Below are 18293 nucleotides of genomic sequence, written 5' to 3' on the forward strand. Positions count from 1 at the left end.
ATCATATCTCTCTGTCTCATCTGAAATAATAAAAAAGTTTATCTGCACTTTATCATTAACATAAATGAAGTCTGGCGAGATGTTCACAATGATTAGAGAGCAATAAAGTCAGTTCTTATACAACTATGCTGGAAAACTGTCGATGGTTGCTATATCTATCGCGTTTTTATGGTTGTCATCCACATACGATTAACGAACGTTCGGTATTCACAAATTTTCGTCTGTTGACAGTATATTCATTCATCGCATGTGGCATGTATTGCGTTACAGCATATTATTCATTCGATTTCAATACTTTCTGTGTAGCTAATAGTGTGGAATGTGTTCTACGACGGATCAATCAATACAACCGAACTCTTTATATGATATTGACGACATTGCTGTCATATGTGCGACATTCACAATTTGAACGTGCTCTAATCACATCTCGTAAATTCGATGATTTAATACAACATCAATGTCGAGATATTAATAATGAGCAAAAGAAGCGCTATATACAATGGTTGATCATATTATTGATTATCGGCGCTTGGTTCTTATTTGGTGTACTAGAAAAGTTTGTTATTAAAGAAACAGAAAATATGACTAATGAATTGATGATACAATACACGATGCGGATATTATTCTCCATGGAAATCGCAAAATTCTGCTTCTTATATGATGCATTGCGTCGTAGGTTCCGTCACATCAATAAGTTATGTCATAAATTGATTGGTATGCATCTAGATATTCATACATTATAATTATGCTTTTATAATTGTAATTATTAGAAAATGTTCTTGAAAATTTGTAAAAACAAAAAATTTTCAAAAAATTATATTTAAAGATTATGTTTTGATTGATTAATAATATCGTTAATAATCGATAACTAGATTTAATAAATAAATCAAATCAAATTAATTTGATAATAAAAATGAAATAAAATTTTTTAATATTAATCTTAATAATTTACAAAAAAGCACACATGGTGTATATTTCGAAATATCAAATCTAACATCTAAAAATGCGCGTGCATGCATGCGTGTGTGCATTCTCAGACGCGCACAATCAAGAAATGTGGCAGCATTTCGCGCAGGCAATTGCAAAGCCAATTGTGTATTCGTATATGTGCCAGCTCATATTAAGAAGACTTTTATATGCATTTATTGTACTGTCGGATGTACGACAAAATAATTTTGTTATGGGTTCCCGAAGAAATTGGAACTCCGAAAAAGAAAGCCGAGGGAAGATTCTTCCAGTTACTTATTTATTCACTTATATCACATACATGTAATAAAGGATATGTAAAATATATGTGATAGTTTTGATAGTATTAAAATTTGCCGTAGGAAAATCCATTAGTGTCGACATCAGTTTATTTGATGCCGACCATTCCATAATTGTAAATATCCAGCGATTACATCAGTGCCTCAATGATGCAACAAATCATCTCACTTCTTACTACAGTCCGCAGTTGTTTTGTTGGATCACATGTATGTTACTGGACATTATAACTTGTATCTTCAATGCTCTTTATGGAAGTAATAGCGTGCTACTGGTTTGCGGCCAATGTGTTATGCTTCTGTATTTATCGCTTCAACTTTTAACTATAAGTCGTATCTGTGATTTGACATGCGATCAGGTATCAAAAATATTACATGATATATCTAAGAACAAAATTGAAATGATTGATTTTTCTAATAATGTAAAATTGTTCTAGGCAAATGCGTTAACGAGTATGATATTCTCGGTTGAAGTTTCCACATTTAACCACAACAAATTCTGGACTGTGAGTAAAATTTTTTCTTCGAATTATCATTATTCTGTTTCTTCGAAGAAACATAACAAAAATCTAAGAAATAATTTCGAAATATCTTTGAGAATTTATTCTAAACATATCCATAAATTGCAAGCTAACATTATTCTTAAAATTTTAAATTTTTAAAATGACAATTTATTTATCTTTGATAACTAGTAACGATTTTTTAAGAAACAATTAATATTTTGTTTTAATCAGAAAAAAATATAAACATTATTTTAGCGATGTTCTTTATTTTTAGGAAGCGATAGAATTAGGAGTATTTCTACAAGCACATCCGATACACATCAGAGTTTGTGGCTTATTTAACTTGGATAGCCGATTTACATTTTCGGTAATTGGTATTTTATATACTTTTATCATGTCTTTTAAACACTAATATTAAAGCTGTTATTATAACACTTAATTAATATCTTTTGTAATACATCTTATCAGTTTTAGCAAAAAATCAAATTTGAATATAATATATTATATATATACATATATATAAAGTTATATAATATGTATAATATAAAATTAATTTGATATAAGAAAATCGATTTTATATAAATCAATGACATGTAAACTTACAAGAGAAGCTTCCGGCCTTCAGATCACTGATTTTGAACTTTTCTAATATATAGTATTGATATAGAAATAACAAACATTATTCGGAAACGCTGTACTTTTTAATTATTGACAAGAAATTGTTGAATATTATTTGTTACTTCTATACCAATACTACATTTTAACAAAAATTTGATGTTCTTAAAATCAGTGACTGAAGGCTAGAAGCTTCCCTTATGATATATATTTATGTGTTTGGATTTTTAAAAATTGTAATAGTTTAATCTTTATAAATCCTAATAAATCGTGAATACTGATCAGAGTTCTTTTCACATTTATTTATAAATATATTTTTCACAGGTATTCGGCGTTATACTGATGTATGTAGTACTAGTTTCGTCTATTCGTTAAACTCGAAGATAATTTTTAAATAAGTAAATACATTGAAGAATTTCGAAAGAAATCTTTAATACTTATCAAGATTGGAAAAAGTATATTCAGGACACCGAATAAATTTTTCTTTATGCATTTAAAAAATAATTTTGTTAATTATATACTAAGAGAAAAAATTATTACAATTAACATATGTTAATTATAATTTATAATTGGTATCAACTTATTATGTTTAATGCAACTGGGAAAAACTGTATCTTTATTGAAATTAAAAATGTTACAGAATAAAATAAATAATTCTAAATTTTTTGCATTCCTATGTCATATTTATTCACCTTTCATAAGTATTAACAAAATATATTGCATTTTTTTTTCTTAAACAGAACTCTATGTTTATAGATATACTATATATATATATATATATATATATATATATATATTATATATATAAATCAATGCAATTTTTCTTTCTTTATAAACAAAGTCTAGTTTAAAATTATATTTAAAACCTGTAAATTTAGAATTTTTCTTTTATAATTTACTCTAAAAAATTTTAATATAAAATATAAAATATCTCAATTATGAAATAAACTACTCAAAAATTAGAGAGACACTTAATTAAGAATTTCTCTTGATAAAAATAGACAAATTTCAGACAGCTATAATTTCGTTAAAAATGACAAAATTTAAATCGAAAACAAGGATTTTTGAGTTTAAAATTTCTACTTTGAAAAGATCACTATATTTTCTAACTTTCTCTGAATTTGGGAATTTTTACACGTGGAGAATGTACAAAATGGGAAATTTCTTCTCAACTCACTTGTGGGCTTGTGACGTGTACAAAAAAAAAATTGAAAATTTTTGATTGTTTAATGTAAAAGCTTGAAGCTTTTCTTATAAAATCGTTTTTTCTTAACGTTTCGACGATTTTTTTGTTATTGAGTCATTACGGATTAAATGGGTATTTTTATTGTTTATAACTTTGTTAAACATCATTGTACCGCAATTAAAAAAAAAAGATTAAACTTAAAGCTAAAACTTTGCTCCATCAAATAGTATCATGCTCATTACTTTACCCGCGCTGCACACTCAATATTATGGCCGACCATTTCAGATCAAGGGTGCCAACATAGAGTGAATCTGCTGTATCTACTTATATTGTGACTAGATTTACTAATGAAATAGCGCGCACGATCTTCATGCATAAAAAGTTAGAGATTTCATTATTCGAAGTTAGCAGCTCTGATTTCAGAGTTTTACGCTTTTGCCACGTGAGGTCTCTAATATCGATTTGGAGTTGACCGTTCCTCTTGTTGGTTTTTTTTCAATCATAATAATGTTGACATAGTTATGTTATCACGGAAGGAAAAATAGTTACATTACAAGAACATATTCGCATAATATGTCGACTGATCATAGCGGCAAAGGTTACACTCCTCTTCCGCAAAGTATAAGCAATACCGATACTGAAGATGAAGAGGAGTGTTTGACCGAAACTAATGATATCGCTTGTCAAGTCGACAATACTACGATAGCGGTGAGATTTTTTTTTACGTATTCTTGTATAGAAATGCACAAGAAATTGTAAAAAATTAATTCCAAAAAATTTCACGGATATAATGCAGTTAATTCTTAGGGAATCTCTTGAATTAGGAAATCCGATTTAAGTTAAGTTTAAGTGATCACGCATACATGGCGTATTCGATTTGTTAATTGCGAGTCGGGCATGAAATAAAAAGAGACAGAACTAAATCAAATCAGCGAATCGAATACGCTATAGCACACACTGACACCCTAATAATCGATTCTTATTTTAAGCTCTAAGTAATATGTCTTAAGATGCTTGAGATACTGCTCTTTAATTAATTATCAAGTTATTAGAAAATCTTAAGATGATAGTCAAGACATCTTAAATATAAGAATTGAATATGAATATTGGCCATAAACAATATTCTATATTTAAATAACATCCTTTTCTTTAAAACTTAAATATAACTATAATATCAAAAAGTAAACTCCTATTTTTTATATTATATTATTTACATAAATATTTAATATTAAATATCTTAATAAGCTCCAAATAAAAAATTTCTGGTTGAGACATTATTAATGCAGAACAATTATCCTATGGAGTTTATTTTCTCCATCATGAACAGACGCAAACATCTATCTACCAGTATAGTCAAATGGGAAAGCAGTGATTCAAATATACATATAATATTCGATCAAAAATCACTCTACTATTCCTTACATGAAGAACAAGAAATTCGAATGCATTACAAGGAAACAAGACTGGCTTTTACGCTGAATAATTCACTTAACAATTTTATATTTACGGGGAAAGATAGACTCGAACCATCACGCTGTGGTGTGGTCTATAAGATTAACCATGATTGAGATACGTTTTATATTGGCCAAACAAAAAGATAGCTGAGGACTAGAATTAAAGAACATTGTTCTGACATTAAAAGGACTTTTGATTTTCCGTCTGTGAGTCACAGGCTGGAAAACAATCACGAGTTCGATTGAGATAATGTAAAAATTCTCGATAACTCAAAACCAATAAAAGACTAGTCTCTGAAATACATGTAAAAAATAACGTCAGAGGTTAAACAAAATGATGCCGATTTCTTGCCAGAAAACTATCTTTCCGTTTTGAATTTGGCTTCTCTCTTCTAACCCGTAATTCCTCCTCCTATTATCCCTTACCTTTCATTTATCTAATTTGAACGGTCTGTTTCTTTTTGCTTTTTCTCTACCGATTATTCTACTTTGATTTTGTATATGATGGATAACATTATAAGTCGCTTCTTGTCTGATCTTTTGTACTTCCTGTCAGTCCTCTAAGTGGCTTTTCCCATCTGGAAGGTATTTTTAATTTTACTTTTATTTTTATTTTATTTCATTTGTCTTATTTTTATTATTATTTTTATTCTTAATGTTATTTTTATTTTTATATTTATTTTTAATTTTATAGCTGATTACTTAAAAAAAGATTTTAGGTAACTATTGTTTTTGAAAAAAAAAAGGACATCTAGTTGTTCCGGTTGTTCTATTTTTATTAGTATTGTAAATCAGAGATTTCTTACTTTTATTTTTTATTTGTTATTATTTCTTTTGTGATTTCAATAGTAATTCCTTCATGCCAGATACGAATGTTGCGGCTTTCCAGATTTGCTGTAACAATTGCAATGAGTGCTATGTGAGACAAACTATGAGGCAATTGAAAATGAAATTAAATGAATATCAGAATCACATTCGTAAAAATAAAACGCATTCAACAATTACCGAACATAGGATAAATTGCAATTATGGATTTGCATTGGATAACATTAAAATTTTGGATAGTGAACGTAATCTATGAAAGCGATTTATATTACTTAAGTTAAAATGTTGAGTAAATTATGTAAATAAAGAACTTTGCCTATTTTATATATAAAAATTTGAGCCAATTGCGGTACTATCACTAAAATCATCAAATTGTAAAGCATAAAGAGTTAAAATTAAATTTCAGTTTTGAATATAAATTTTTTTTAATCATCGTGAACTTTCGTGAATTTTAGAATGGATAAAATATCAATTAAAATATCTTAGTATTATCATATTTCAAAATTAAATTTTCAAAACTTTTATTTATTTGATAGATCAAAATTTTTTTATGTAAACTCTAGATATTTACAAAATGAAGCTATTAAGTCACTCAAAATTATTCGATCTCAAATTTCAATGAGAAGTTAGCATTCCATGTTTTAATGCCGACATTAATTAACAGAATTTCTTTTACTATAGAGAATTCTTAGTCTTTTCAAAACGAAACGCGAATTCTCAGAATCAGAGCTATGGAATTTTGATGTTGGGATGCTAACTTCACACATCTAAAGAAGAAGATATATAAACAGCAAACGTACTGTAGATGCTATGCTTATATTATGTTATTTATTTGATATCTAGGATTTGTCTAGGAAATATCTTCCTGGAGGCATACAAATACGTTTTAGAAATGTTAATGACATATTTCTCAGTTCTGATGAGCTATTCAATGAATAAGACGATAGCTTTAAAAAACTAATTCTTTTTTGCAGAAATTTGAAGATGTAAAACTAATTAATTTTATTTAATGTTTCTATTATTATCTACAAAATGATATATAATTGAGTAAGTATGATTGGCTAAAATGATTATGACGAATGATTGACTAAAAATAGGCGAAGTTCTTTCTAAGTAGGTTGATATTTGCAAATAATATTTGCAATTAATTTAGCAAATTTTTATTTAAAGAATAATTCTTTGTTTGAATTCAGGAATTACATTTGAATCATGAAAATGGTACATTTTATCCATTGGATGAATCACAAAATCTACAGAACAACACACAAAACAGACAAAACACAATAAAATATTATCAGGATGATATACCAATAATGCTAATTGAAGAAAGTAAAAGAGATGATTTTTGGAAAAGAAAAGATATATCACCATTGAGGCGTTTTTGCTTATTTACATCTATATTATTGTGCATTATTACAATAATTATCTTTTTGTATGTATTACCTTGTGATAGTTCGATGGTTTGCTTACCAATTATCGAACCACAGTCATCTATATCATGGGATAAAACCTTACAAAATGTAGGTGAGTTCATTAATGCTACATGTTATTTTTATTATTTTATTTTATAATGGACGTATTTTATAAGACGTAAAAATGAATAAATTATTTATATACTATGATATTTGTATATTAATTCTTAGATATTAAATAAAATATAAAAATATTTTTGGAAACAAAGTAATTCCAAATATTAATTTTTATTATTTCTTCATTAAATACAGAAATATATGGGCCTATTACCATAGTACCAGGATCTCCATATAATCTAATATTTCTTCTTCACGGCGAACAATATCGAGGAAATGGTACAACAGATGAAATCGTACATCAAAGACAGATACCTCCAGAAGGAGGAGGAATTATATCAATGCAAGGAACTAATGGATTACCATTATGGCTGGTTCCATTGAAAAGATTACCTACTATTATAGATTGCACTAGTATTGATATTGATTTATCTGGAAAACCAGATTGTATTATCGCTGGTGAACAAGGACTGCTTATTAGCATAGAACCAATTGCTGGAACAATTCATTGGATTTCTACAATTCATACATTTCCCAAATTACCGGTTATTCTACCAGACATTGATGCGGATAATATTGAAGATCTATTAAGTATAGCAATAGACAATGCAAATGCGTCATCGCTTGTTTTTTTATCTGGCAAGACTGGCCAATTATTAAAACGTTATTCAGTTAATAATTGCATTTCTATGGATATATATAATCTTGTGTCTAACGGCAATATATCTTATGATTGTTATGATGATAATGCAAAACGTATGTTTAGATATTTTTTTGTAGTTTAGAAAAAAAAACTAATTCTATAGTTTTTATTTTTATTTATCCATAATATTAAGAAATTCTTACTTGTTACAGATGTAACGAGATTCATATCTTTGAAAAGCTTATTTCGTAATTTAAAAATAGGACAATTACATACAAAATTTGCTGCGAAATCAACAGTAGTACCACGATTATTCGAAATACTAAAAACATATAATGATAAATACATTTGGAGGCTTACTCCGTATCATTATTTGACTATAGAGAATGAAGGGCTATGTCCAGGACAATTTTGCCGCGCCAATATAAATCTAACTTTGCATAACTTAACAAAAGAACCAATAATCATATGGGATCATGCAAGTTCAAACACATTTGCATCAAAACCAGTATTTTTGGTTACTTCAAGTAAATCTTACACTTCTGGGTTTGCCATTAAGTTCTGGCAGTGGATGGATATGCTATCAGATCGAACAGGAAAAGCGACCATTACAGAACAAAAACTTATAGAAAGTGTTCTAATAGTTTTTGTGAATTATACAGATGTTCAAGCTATTAATGCTAGTCAAAGTGATATAATGCAATTGTGTCATAAACTTAACTGTCAACCAAATTTAAATTCACGAAAACAATTTGCTTCCATTGAAATTAAGTACATTAATAATAATGAATTTCCAGAATTGATAAGTTATTGGTCTTCATATAATATGGATTTAATGAAAGCATTAACATCAAAAGTACAAGTTATAAAAATGGATTCTATAATGTCTAATTTAATACACGAAAATGATTAGTTTAAACATAGAATTTACAAATTTTATAACAATACGTGCACACACACACACACACACAACACACACACGCACACACGTATATGTACAAGATGTACGAAAAGTGTCGGAACTCCTTAATATCTTAAAAAATAAATATTTCTGAAAAAAATGTATAAAATGTATAAATGTATAGAACTCGTAAGATTTCAAGAAAATCACATAATTATAATATTGATTTATTTGTAGATTGCAATACTGATACCTTTTCTAGTCATCATATTCTTAATGTAATATTTTTTGTTACACAAATATATGATTTCTTTAGTCATTCTGAATATGAAAATATTAAAGATACTGTCACCAGAAAGTCAATGGTTTATAGATATTTTATACTTTATTTGCGCATATTCTGTATAAAATATAAAATATCGCAGAAACTATTAATTTTTTCAAAATTGTATCTTACATAGAATAATAAGACAAATCATAGTCATATAGCCTTCCCGAAATTCTACATAATATTGAGATAACACTATTATACAGATGCATTCTTAATAACTATTAAGTTCTTTTTATATATCATCTTCTATTTACTTGTACTATTGAATTGTACATTTTGTTATATATATATAGAGTGTACGTGCGTGCGTGCGTGTAATACAGTATTATGAGAATTGAATTATTAATCTTAAATCTTTAATTAATCTAAAACCTTGTTCTAGTCACATTACTTCAACTACTTCAAGTTTCTTCTCTTTCTTTGAAGTCTTTAACATAAACTATTAATTAAGTTATTAATTATCAAATTATTTAAAAATTCTGATTAAATTTATAAAAAAGTTATAAATTGAAACATATATTTTTTTATGATACTTTAATTGTAATATTATATGTATATTACAATAATAAATTAAAAATGTTAATTTACTAATGTGAATTTGGATATAAGTTTTGTTTTTTATTGTAATTATATCAAATCAATGATTTGAAATATTCTTCTAATTATTTTTCTAATTATTTTTTTAATATTCTATACAAATTTTTTTTTAATATATTTTATCATAAAAATTGTATTAGTAAAATATATAAGCTTTTTTTAATTTATGAATTAATGTCTAGCTACAAATCTTAATTAAGTCATAGTCATAAAAGTTTTATTTTAAAACTAAGTTACATAGATTTAATTATATGTATATTTATAATAATAAATACAATGTGCAGGGTGGCTGATTGTCCCACTTAGCATATTTTACTCTTCCTAAGAATGAAAAAAAGTCATATAAACATAAGAAATTCTTCTATTCCAGAAACCTTTCCATTTCAAAATATAAAAATATTTCGTTTGCATTGAAATTTTTCGTGAACAGCTGTCACACACAGAATTATGCACAGTTTCCCTTTTTGCACTCTTCTATAACTTATAACTCCTTTGAATTTTAATTGTGCAGATATGAAAAGTTTAGATTTATGTAATAATAATTATGATTATGCTTATTATTGATAATCTATTTAATACATATGATTCATATTTAAAGTCAAATATTTTCGGAATGATGCTGATTGGCTGTTCCCACCATTCCACCCTTCCGATTCCATTTTCCATGCTATGGGACGGCACTCTCAATGTTAAAGCTGGATACACAATGAAAAACACAGGCAACAGGAACAGGGAATAGGGAACAGAATTCGATCAATCAGAAATATTTCCGATATTCTTCACAGCTTCTGATTGGTCGAAATCTGTTGCCTGTTGTTATTCCTTTCTGTATCTTTTTATTGTGTCTCAGGCTTAATTTTTCAACGCTACTTGCATTGCAGTGCAGTGGGGTTGCATTGTGGAGTGGGGATAAAACACCAGCTTTTATTCGCTACGTGAAATCATATTTTTAAAGTTAACGATCTAGATATTTCTATAAAAATCTATATTTTTGTTACGTTGTTTGTTATGTTGGCTATAACACTTCCAATATATAAGGTTGCAAGCAAAATGTCCAGGATTTTTGATTTATAAGTGTATAGTTTTGAAAATTTTTATTTAGCAACTTTAGTTGCACCACTAATGTATTTTTGATTCGTGCTCTTTCCTGGCGTTTTTTTGTTCAATCAATGGATATTATTCAATCAAAAATACTAATCCAGATGACAGAATCTTTGCCGAATAGTTCTTTGCATCAGAAGATTAGAGTCATAAATAAAGAAGACAGATGACATGATGATATGGTAACGAAGAATTGGCCACAGATTATTCACGTAATTAAGGTAACTATTCCAGTCATGAGTCATTCAAGTCTGTTGATCACGATTTTTTTATGTAGAAGAAAAAGTCAAGTGAATATTTTGCATAATAATATTCTGAATTTTAATCTGTTATGTTTCATAACCTGACATAAACGACTTTAATTGTATAAAAAATAATTATTTGAATGGCTTAGTAGTAAGACGCTCATAATCTTGACTATTTATATATATATATATATAAATAAAGACAAGAAGGTATGAGCATCTCACTACTAACATAAGCCATTGGATGTTTATAAAAATTCAAATAATTATTTTTCATATAATACATATATATATATATACACATACATACATATATATATATATATATACATATATATATATATATATATATATAATGAAACAGTATCTCCTTTTGCAAATATAAATTTATTTACTCAACAAAGCATATGTACATACTTTCTTATTGTTGATATTTATACTGAAAATTGATTGATGAACATTGCAATACAAAAGTTTGCAATACAACTGAATAAAATCATGATATGTTAATAAATGACATGATAATATATAATAATAGTATGTTTCTTAAATATATTTAATAATTAATCATTTAATAAAATAAGTTGAAAAACAAAAGTGACTTATTGGGACATGACTTACAATTGTAACAGTTATATTATTAATATTTTTCCAATTGCCATGACTTAAAATTAGTATTTCATTTCAAATAAAAAATTAATCAAAGCAAATTAAATATAATTAAAAATAACTTGATTAAATCAAAATAAAGAGAAGAGAGAAATTGGAAAAAAATATGATGAATTATATTTTTTTCTTTTGTTAGAAATATTTTACATATTTATATTTTGTCAATTTTTTCTTCAAGTTTAAATTTATTTGCATTTTTAGGTTGTGAAAATAAGGGATATAAGTTAAATGCCCTTGTTACGCAAGGTGCTGTTGAGGTTAATGATCCTCGCCTTGCTTTTACTGGCCTTATATTGCTATCAAATATTCGATGGAAGACGAGGGATTATATCTAGTTTGCAAACGCGAAATACAAGTTCGCCAAATCTTACATCTGCTTCAGCAACTGCTGCATATTCTACCAATTATTTGCCTTCAACAGCAAATACTTTGCTACCAAATCAAACAAATTATTACAATATATGGTGCATTTTTAGCAAAGTTGCCTCAAATTCCCCTATGAGACGCAAATTCCAAATATTTGTCGACTCTCTGCTCAGTCTAGCTTCTGTAGACATTATCTTCCATGTGATAAGTGATAATGACAGTCATGATATAGCAGAAATTATTATTAAAAATGTTATGATTAACACTGGCAAATTTATGAAAGTATGTCCTTGTATCTTTTTCTTTTATTTTTAACAAAAAAATTAAACCAACTCTACCAAAATTAAACCAATTCTTATACATATATATTATAGCTATTAGAATGTTTTATTATCTTGAATACTTAAAAAAAGGTATATCATGTAAAATCATAAACCTTCTATATATAATTATTCACTAATTTTAACACATCGTTTCCAAGATTATTTATGCAATGTTCTCATAATTACAATTAATTTGATTAAAGTATTTCAATTTATATTCAATTTCAGATTATATTTTAACTGATTAAAATATCTTTACATATTTATTTTATTTCTAGGTATTTTATTATGATGTACACAAGTTGGCTGTACAATTAGAAGATATTGTATCAGTTATGTCACCACATTTTAGCAGCAAACCAGGGACATATTATTCCGATGCACTATTCTTTATTTCACTAGGTCTACATAGAATTGCACCAAGTCATCAAAGATTTGCTATGATGTTTGATGCAGATACAAAATTTCGTAGAGATGTGAAAGATTTATTTGAAGAGTTTAATAATTTCGGAAAAGAAGCTTTATTTGGTTTAGCTCCAGAGCTCACACCAGTTTATCGACATGTTTTGTACTTATATCGTAATAAACATCCAAAAACAATATTTGGTGAACCTTGGCACAAAGGTGGATATCCTGGCTATAATAGTGGAATGGTGCTGTTTAATTTGGAAAGATTACGGAAATCGCATATATACAATAAGATTATCAATAAAGATAGTGTAGATGCTATGACGAAGAAATATCATTTCAAGGTAAATTATATATGACAATTTATTAAAACTATATAATTGAAAATTTTTTTTCTTAAAATATGTAATGTGTGTTATATAGAGAAATCATGATTATAATGAAAATATATAAATAAATATATAGAAATGTATGTATAAGAAATGTATGAAAAAATCCATTATTATGAATTAGATATAATATTTCATTAAATGTAATTATCAATTAAATATATTGTAGATATATTTTTGTATAATAATATGTGTTTGCAGTATACAGACATTACATTATACTAAATCTATTTTAAATTGCAAATTTTTTAGATAATTTTAAGTCCATTTTTCTTTAACATAAACAAATTATAAAAGATAATCATTTATCGCAACTTTCATATATATTTTTTGTATATACATTTATAATTATATATTTTATATATAATTAAGTCTTAAAATTTTATTAAATAAGCTCTACCTTTGAGAATAACTGAAATACAATTTTATATGATTCTTTACAATTTAATTTAAAAAAAAAGTATGTTTATTTTTAATATTAATTAAAATTTAGATGACTATTTTTGAATAATATGAACAATATATTTTAAGTAAAAATAATAAAATTTATTGAAAAACTATTTTAGTACTTTAGTAAAGAACATTATATGTATTCTTAAAGGTAAATATAAAACATGTTTGATGTTTTACTGTTGATATTGTTTAATTAGATTAATAAATTATTTATATTGTTGCAGGGTCATTTAGGCGATCAAGATTTCTATACGCTTTTAGGCATGGAAAGACCAGAGCTTATTCATATGGTCGATTGTGGTTGGAATAGGCAACTTTGTACTTGGTGGCGTGATCGTGGTTATGCGGATGTGTTTGCTAACTATTCAGAGTGTAATTCAGAGACCAAATTGTGGCATGGAAATTGCAATACTCCTATACCAGATGATTAATAATCGATCTTCATATATAATAAAGATCAGATGTATAAAAGTTATCATTAAGTTATGAAATATAGTTCTAAAAAAAAAAGTAACATATAAACTAAGTAATCATAAAAAAATTATAAAATAAGACATGATATTTTTATATTAAGGAATTATAAAGATAAAAGCAAATTAAAAATATTTTTCAATGCTAAATTGTTTTTGTAAATTATTTTTTGTTGTAAATTTTTTAAAGAAATAGATAAATAGTGTAAAAAAACATATATGCAATTAGATAAATAATTATGATATCCTAAGTAATAGTTGCTATTTATATTAAATTAGTGGCTACTAATAACTCAAACAGTATGTAAAATTAAAAATGTTACATTGAATGTGTTCCAAAATTGATTGCCAGTGTTGCGAGCATACGTCATAAAAAAGCATGCTACCAATAGTGTTCCAATTCTAATAAGCATGCCATTGATACAAATGTGAATATCAAAGAGAAACGATATTTTGAGTACTGGCAGTGAAAATAAACAGCATAATAGCTTAATTATCATGATATTTTATCGGTCCGATACTTTTTGTTCATTCTATATATAATGAGTACTATGATTATACTGTAACAGAGACTGTACAGTAGAATTTTGTTATAAACCGCCATATGTTGAATGTGCATACTAGGTGCGATCCACTTGCTATTGCAAATACTTCGAAATATTTGATTAGCCAATCAGAACAAAGAATTTTATGAATTGGCCAATCAAAAAATGCTTCAAGGTATTTGTAGCACCAAGTGGATCGCACCCTCTGTCATGCACGAATGACAAACATTTCATGGGTGTCAGCTTGAATGAACCTGCATCTACTTATCTACTTATACCATGCTTTAGGTATAAAAAAAAAATACTAGGATGTGAGAAATAATGTGAACAAACCTACTCTCTTTACCATTGTTTTCTTTCCGTGATTATAATTTAATTGCGTAAAGCGGCAAATTTAAGTTAACAATGAAAAAGAACTGTTTAGTAACCATAAGTTATTATGAAAATTATTTTTATTTCTTGATGTGGTCGTGTGCTATCACTTATTCCGTATATCAGTTTTATTTGACAAATGATTGTAAGAATACAGAAAGAAAGACGAAGAGAAGTGACGGGAGTAAATATTAGTTTAATCATATGATTTATCTTTTTAGATTTCAATGACTATTACGATGCATACGGTGATTTTGATTCAGGATGGGCTTGGATTGGAAAGAAAAGAGATATTTCTGATCAAGAATGGCTTGTATGGCTTGCATTAGTGAATAGACTAATACCCTATGTTTTTATACATAATTTTGTCAGTCAGATTATTAAAGTTAATAGTAATAATATGGTATGATATTTATATATATATATATATATATCTATATTTAAAAATTATAGATATAATAATATCGAAAAGAAATGACACAGAAATTTTCAGATATTGTGCTATTGGTATATTTTATCATCTATAGTTTTTCTGTATTATTATGTGGGTACATTGAGTATGTTATATGTAATACTGCAACCTTGTTCTTTATACATATTGACATGTATGTGTAATAGAACTGGAGCATGGATTATACATGTTTTATATCTATTTATAATACATATATTAAAAAAGCCAAATGGTATTTTTCAAAACTGGCTAGGAGTTACTGATGAAGAGCATTATATTTTAATACTTATAATATGTTGGGTACACTTGAGAAGTATCAGTCATAATATGGATAGCATTGATGAACAATTCTCTAGTTCTAATAACTTTATTCAAAAATTAGCATATTGCTTATATTTGCCTACGTTATTTTTAGGACCACTTATTTTGTATCATGAATTTGTTGAATCTGTACGTATACATGGTTATACCGTATGTTACAGATTTTCACAAAATTCTGTAATAGATATTTTATTTTTCAGATTAATCAACCACATCAATATTGGAATTGTCAAAAACTTTTAACTTTTATATTAAATTTAGCTAGATACATGTTTTGGTTATACTTTACTGATTTGTTACTACATTTTATTTACATAAATGCTATACAATACCATTTACAGGTAATAATTTTTTTATATAATGTATATAATTTATATATGTATATATAAATATATGTATATATATATATATATATATATATATATATATATACATATATATATATATATATATATATATATATATATATATTTATACATTATATATAATATATAAATATTTATTTATTTTTTGTATAGGTTCTACAAAATTTAAATTCTTGGGCATTATATGGGTTGGGATATTGCATGGGACAATTTTTTTTTAATAAATATGTAGTCATTTATGGAACATGTAGTAGCTTATGTTATTTAGATAATGTAAAAGCACCATCACAACCTAAATGCATAGCTAGAATTCATTTATATTCTGATATGTGGAAACATTTTGATAGAGGATTATACAAATTTCTTGTAAGGTAAGTTTAATTGATTTTATGTATTTTATTTGCTATAAATATAGATATAACTTTATTTCATTATACTTAATAAAAATATCATATATTGTACATATTTTAATATAGATTTAAGATATAATAACGTGATATAAGTCTATGTTCTGAATTTACTTTTATCAATAAAATTGCCTTAAATATAACTTCTCAGCCAATCAAGTTACTTCTGAGTCATTTTTAGAGGCACTTTTATTAATAAAAGTTGAAAAAACCATAATCTATAGAGCATAATCTTTTTCTTCTAATGTTCACAGATATATTTATGTTCCTATACAAAAATCAAATGGATATTTTGGAAAACTGTATGCATCATTTTTATGTTTCACATTTGTTCTTATATGGCATGGAATACAAATAAATATCTTAATTTGGGCAATGCTGAATTTTATTGGAATAGTAATTGAAGATATAGGAATAACAATTGGCAAAAACAAACAATATCATAAAATACAAGATGTATATTTATCTTCAAGAAATATTAAGAGATTACATTGCATATTAGCAAGCCCTCTTTTAGCAATGTCAGCCATATCTAATTTTTACTTTTTGGGTGGACAAGAAATTGGAAATATCTTCATTCAGAATATACTTTATGGCAAGTTTTTTTTACATCATAATTTTTTATTTTTTATATTGTACTTTACTTAGTATATAGAATACTTAGTATATAGAAAAATTATTGCTATTGTTTTTATTATTTATTTTAAGATATTATTTTTATTTTGAATTTTAATATATTTTTATAAATAATGTAATATAAAAAATTTTTTATATCATGATCAAAATAAAATTTCAGTTTTTGTCTGTAGGATCCTGGAAAAGTCTATCTATTTTATTTTTTGTTCTTTACTGCTGCTGCCAAGTTTCTACAGATGTCAAAAATTGGGAATTACATCGCATCAGAAGATATGCAATAAAATTTGAATTGTATATTAAGTGAATATGTTTACATATATTATTAGAAGTTTTATAAAGAAGTTTTATTGATCTGCTCCAGAGGAAGTGTCAAATTTCTCTTTTAATTAACGTCATTTCATTTTTATTTCAAAATTTTTTATTTTCACAATATACATTAACTTGTTTTATATTTTACAATAATTAAATTTCATAAAAATTATGATTTATTTTGAAATATATTCAGTAAGTTTGAGAATATTGTTCAGAATATTGTAAAAATTTTTTTAAATAATATATATCATGGAATTGACTAAAAACTGCGTAATAGAATAATAAAGAAATGAGGTCAATTGAAAGAGAATGTTAAAAAAATATTTCTATTCCAGGATAGTGCTTGAGTGAAAATAAAATATGATAAAAAAGCAATATTATTATATTGATTTGAAAATTAACTTTTTTTTTAGTATTTTGATATTTTTGTTAAATCTTTCTGTATTAAATATGTAGAAAGTATAATGAAATGCAAATGACGTGAAAATATAAAAATGTTTTCTAGAAATATTTTATTTCTATATTAAATGTATTGTATAGGCAAATGTAATTACTATTTTTTTTTTTAAGATATGTTCTAAATATTATTTTTAAGAAAAGATATAGTATTAATT

The 18293-nt window shown here is 26.0% G+C and overlaps 4 protein-coding genes across 13 annotated transcripts; all 4 read left to right on the forward strand.

Moving 5' to 3' along the window:
• Positions 1 to 5: 5 nt before the first annotated feature.
• On the forward strand, positions 6 to 3016 carry LOC105429967 (uncharacterized). Its single transcript, XM_089080323.1, has 5 exons — positions 6 to 714; positions 1329 to 1621; positions 1700 to 1768; positions 2040 to 2132; positions 2705 to 3016. The coding sequence occupies exons 1-5, from the start codon at positions 126 to 128 to the stop codon at positions 2753 to 2755; spliced, it is 1095 nt and encodes a 364-aa protein (XP_088936449.1). The 5' UTR covers positions 6 to 125; the 3' UTR covers positions 2756 to 3016.
• Positions 3017 to 4015: 999 nt separating this feature from the next.
• Positions 4016 to 10134, forward strand: LOC105429966 (uncharacterized). 5 transcript variants are annotated; one of them, XM_089079283.1, is made up of 5 exons: positions 4132 to 4274; positions 5910 to 6129; positions 7039 to 7369; positions 7570 to 8130; positions 8230 to 10134. In XM_089079283.1, exons 3-5 carry the CDS (start codon positions 7159 to 7161, stop codon positions 8928 to 8930), a joined length of 1473 nt encoding a protein of 490 aa, XP_088935409.1. In that variant the 5' UTR covers positions 4132 to 4274; positions 5910 to 6129; positions 7039 to 7158; the 3' UTR covers positions 8931 to 10134. The 5 variants fall into 5 exon arrangements, with proteins under 5 accessions (XP_088935407.1, XP_088935409.1, XP_088935408.1 ...); XM_089079282.1 differs by having other exon boundaries at positions 5910 to 6090; XM_089079284.1 differs by lacking the exon at positions 5910 to 6129 and adding an exon at positions 6820 to 6958 and having other exon boundaries at positions 4144 to 4274.
• Positions 10135 to 10718: 584 nt separating this feature from the next.
• On the forward strand, positions 10719 to 14420 carry Xxylt (Xyloside xylosyltransferase). Of its 3 annotated transcripts, none has more exons than XM_011643239.2 (4): positions 10719 to 11168; positions 12063 to 12509; positions 12829 to 13302; positions 14025 to 14420. In XM_011643239.2, the coding sequence occupies exons 2-4, from the start codon at positions 12090 to 12092 to the stop codon at positions 14229 to 14231; spliced, it is 1101 nt and encodes a 366-aa protein (XP_011641541.2). In that variant the 5' UTR covers positions 10719 to 11168; positions 12063 to 12089; the 3' UTR covers positions 14232 to 14420. The 3 variants fall into 3 exon arrangements, with proteins under 3 accessions (XP_011641541.2, XP_025074803.2, XP_011641543.2); XM_025219018.2 differs by lacking the exon at positions 10719 to 11168 and adding an exon at positions 11190 to 11237; XM_011643241.3 differs by lacking the exon at positions 10719 to 11168 and adding an exon at positions 11577 to 11729.
• A 670-nt stretch (positions 14421 to 15090) lies between these two features.
• On the forward strand, positions 15091 to 17727 carry rasp (protein-cysteine N-palmitoyltransferase Rasp). Of its 4 annotated transcripts, none has more exons than XM_089078872.1 (7): positions 15092 to 15332; positions 15409 to 15590; positions 15681 to 16088; positions 16160 to 16300; positions 16478 to 16695; positions 16986 to 17326; positions 17541 to 17727. In XM_089078872.1, the coding sequence occupies exons 1-7, from the start codon at positions 15221 to 15223 to the stop codon at positions 17669 to 17671; spliced, it is 1533 nt and encodes a 510-aa protein (XP_088934998.1). In that variant the 5' UTR covers positions 15092 to 15220; the 3' UTR covers positions 17672 to 17727. The 4 variants fall into 4 exon arrangements, with proteins under 4 accessions (XP_088935000.1, XP_088934998.1, XP_088934999.1 ...); XM_089078873.1 differs by having other exon boundaries at positions 15093 to 15332; positions 16054 to 16088; positions 16144 to 16300; XM_089078874.1 differs by lacking the exon at positions 17541 to 17727 and having other exon boundaries at positions 15091 to 15332; positions 16478 to 16690; positions 17129 to 17269.
• The last annotated feature ends 566 nt before the right edge of the window (positions 17728 to 18293 follow it).

Source organism: Pogonomyrmex barbatus, unplaced genomic scaffold (assembly GCF_055798465.1).
Source record: "Pogonomyrmex barbatus isolate J1 unplaced genomic scaffold, ASM5579846v1 scaffold3, whole genome shotgun sequence".
In the NCBI taxonomy this organism is placed as follows: Eukaryota; Metazoa; Arthropoda; class Insecta; order Hymenoptera; family Formicidae; genus Pogonomyrmex; species Pogonomyrmex barbatus.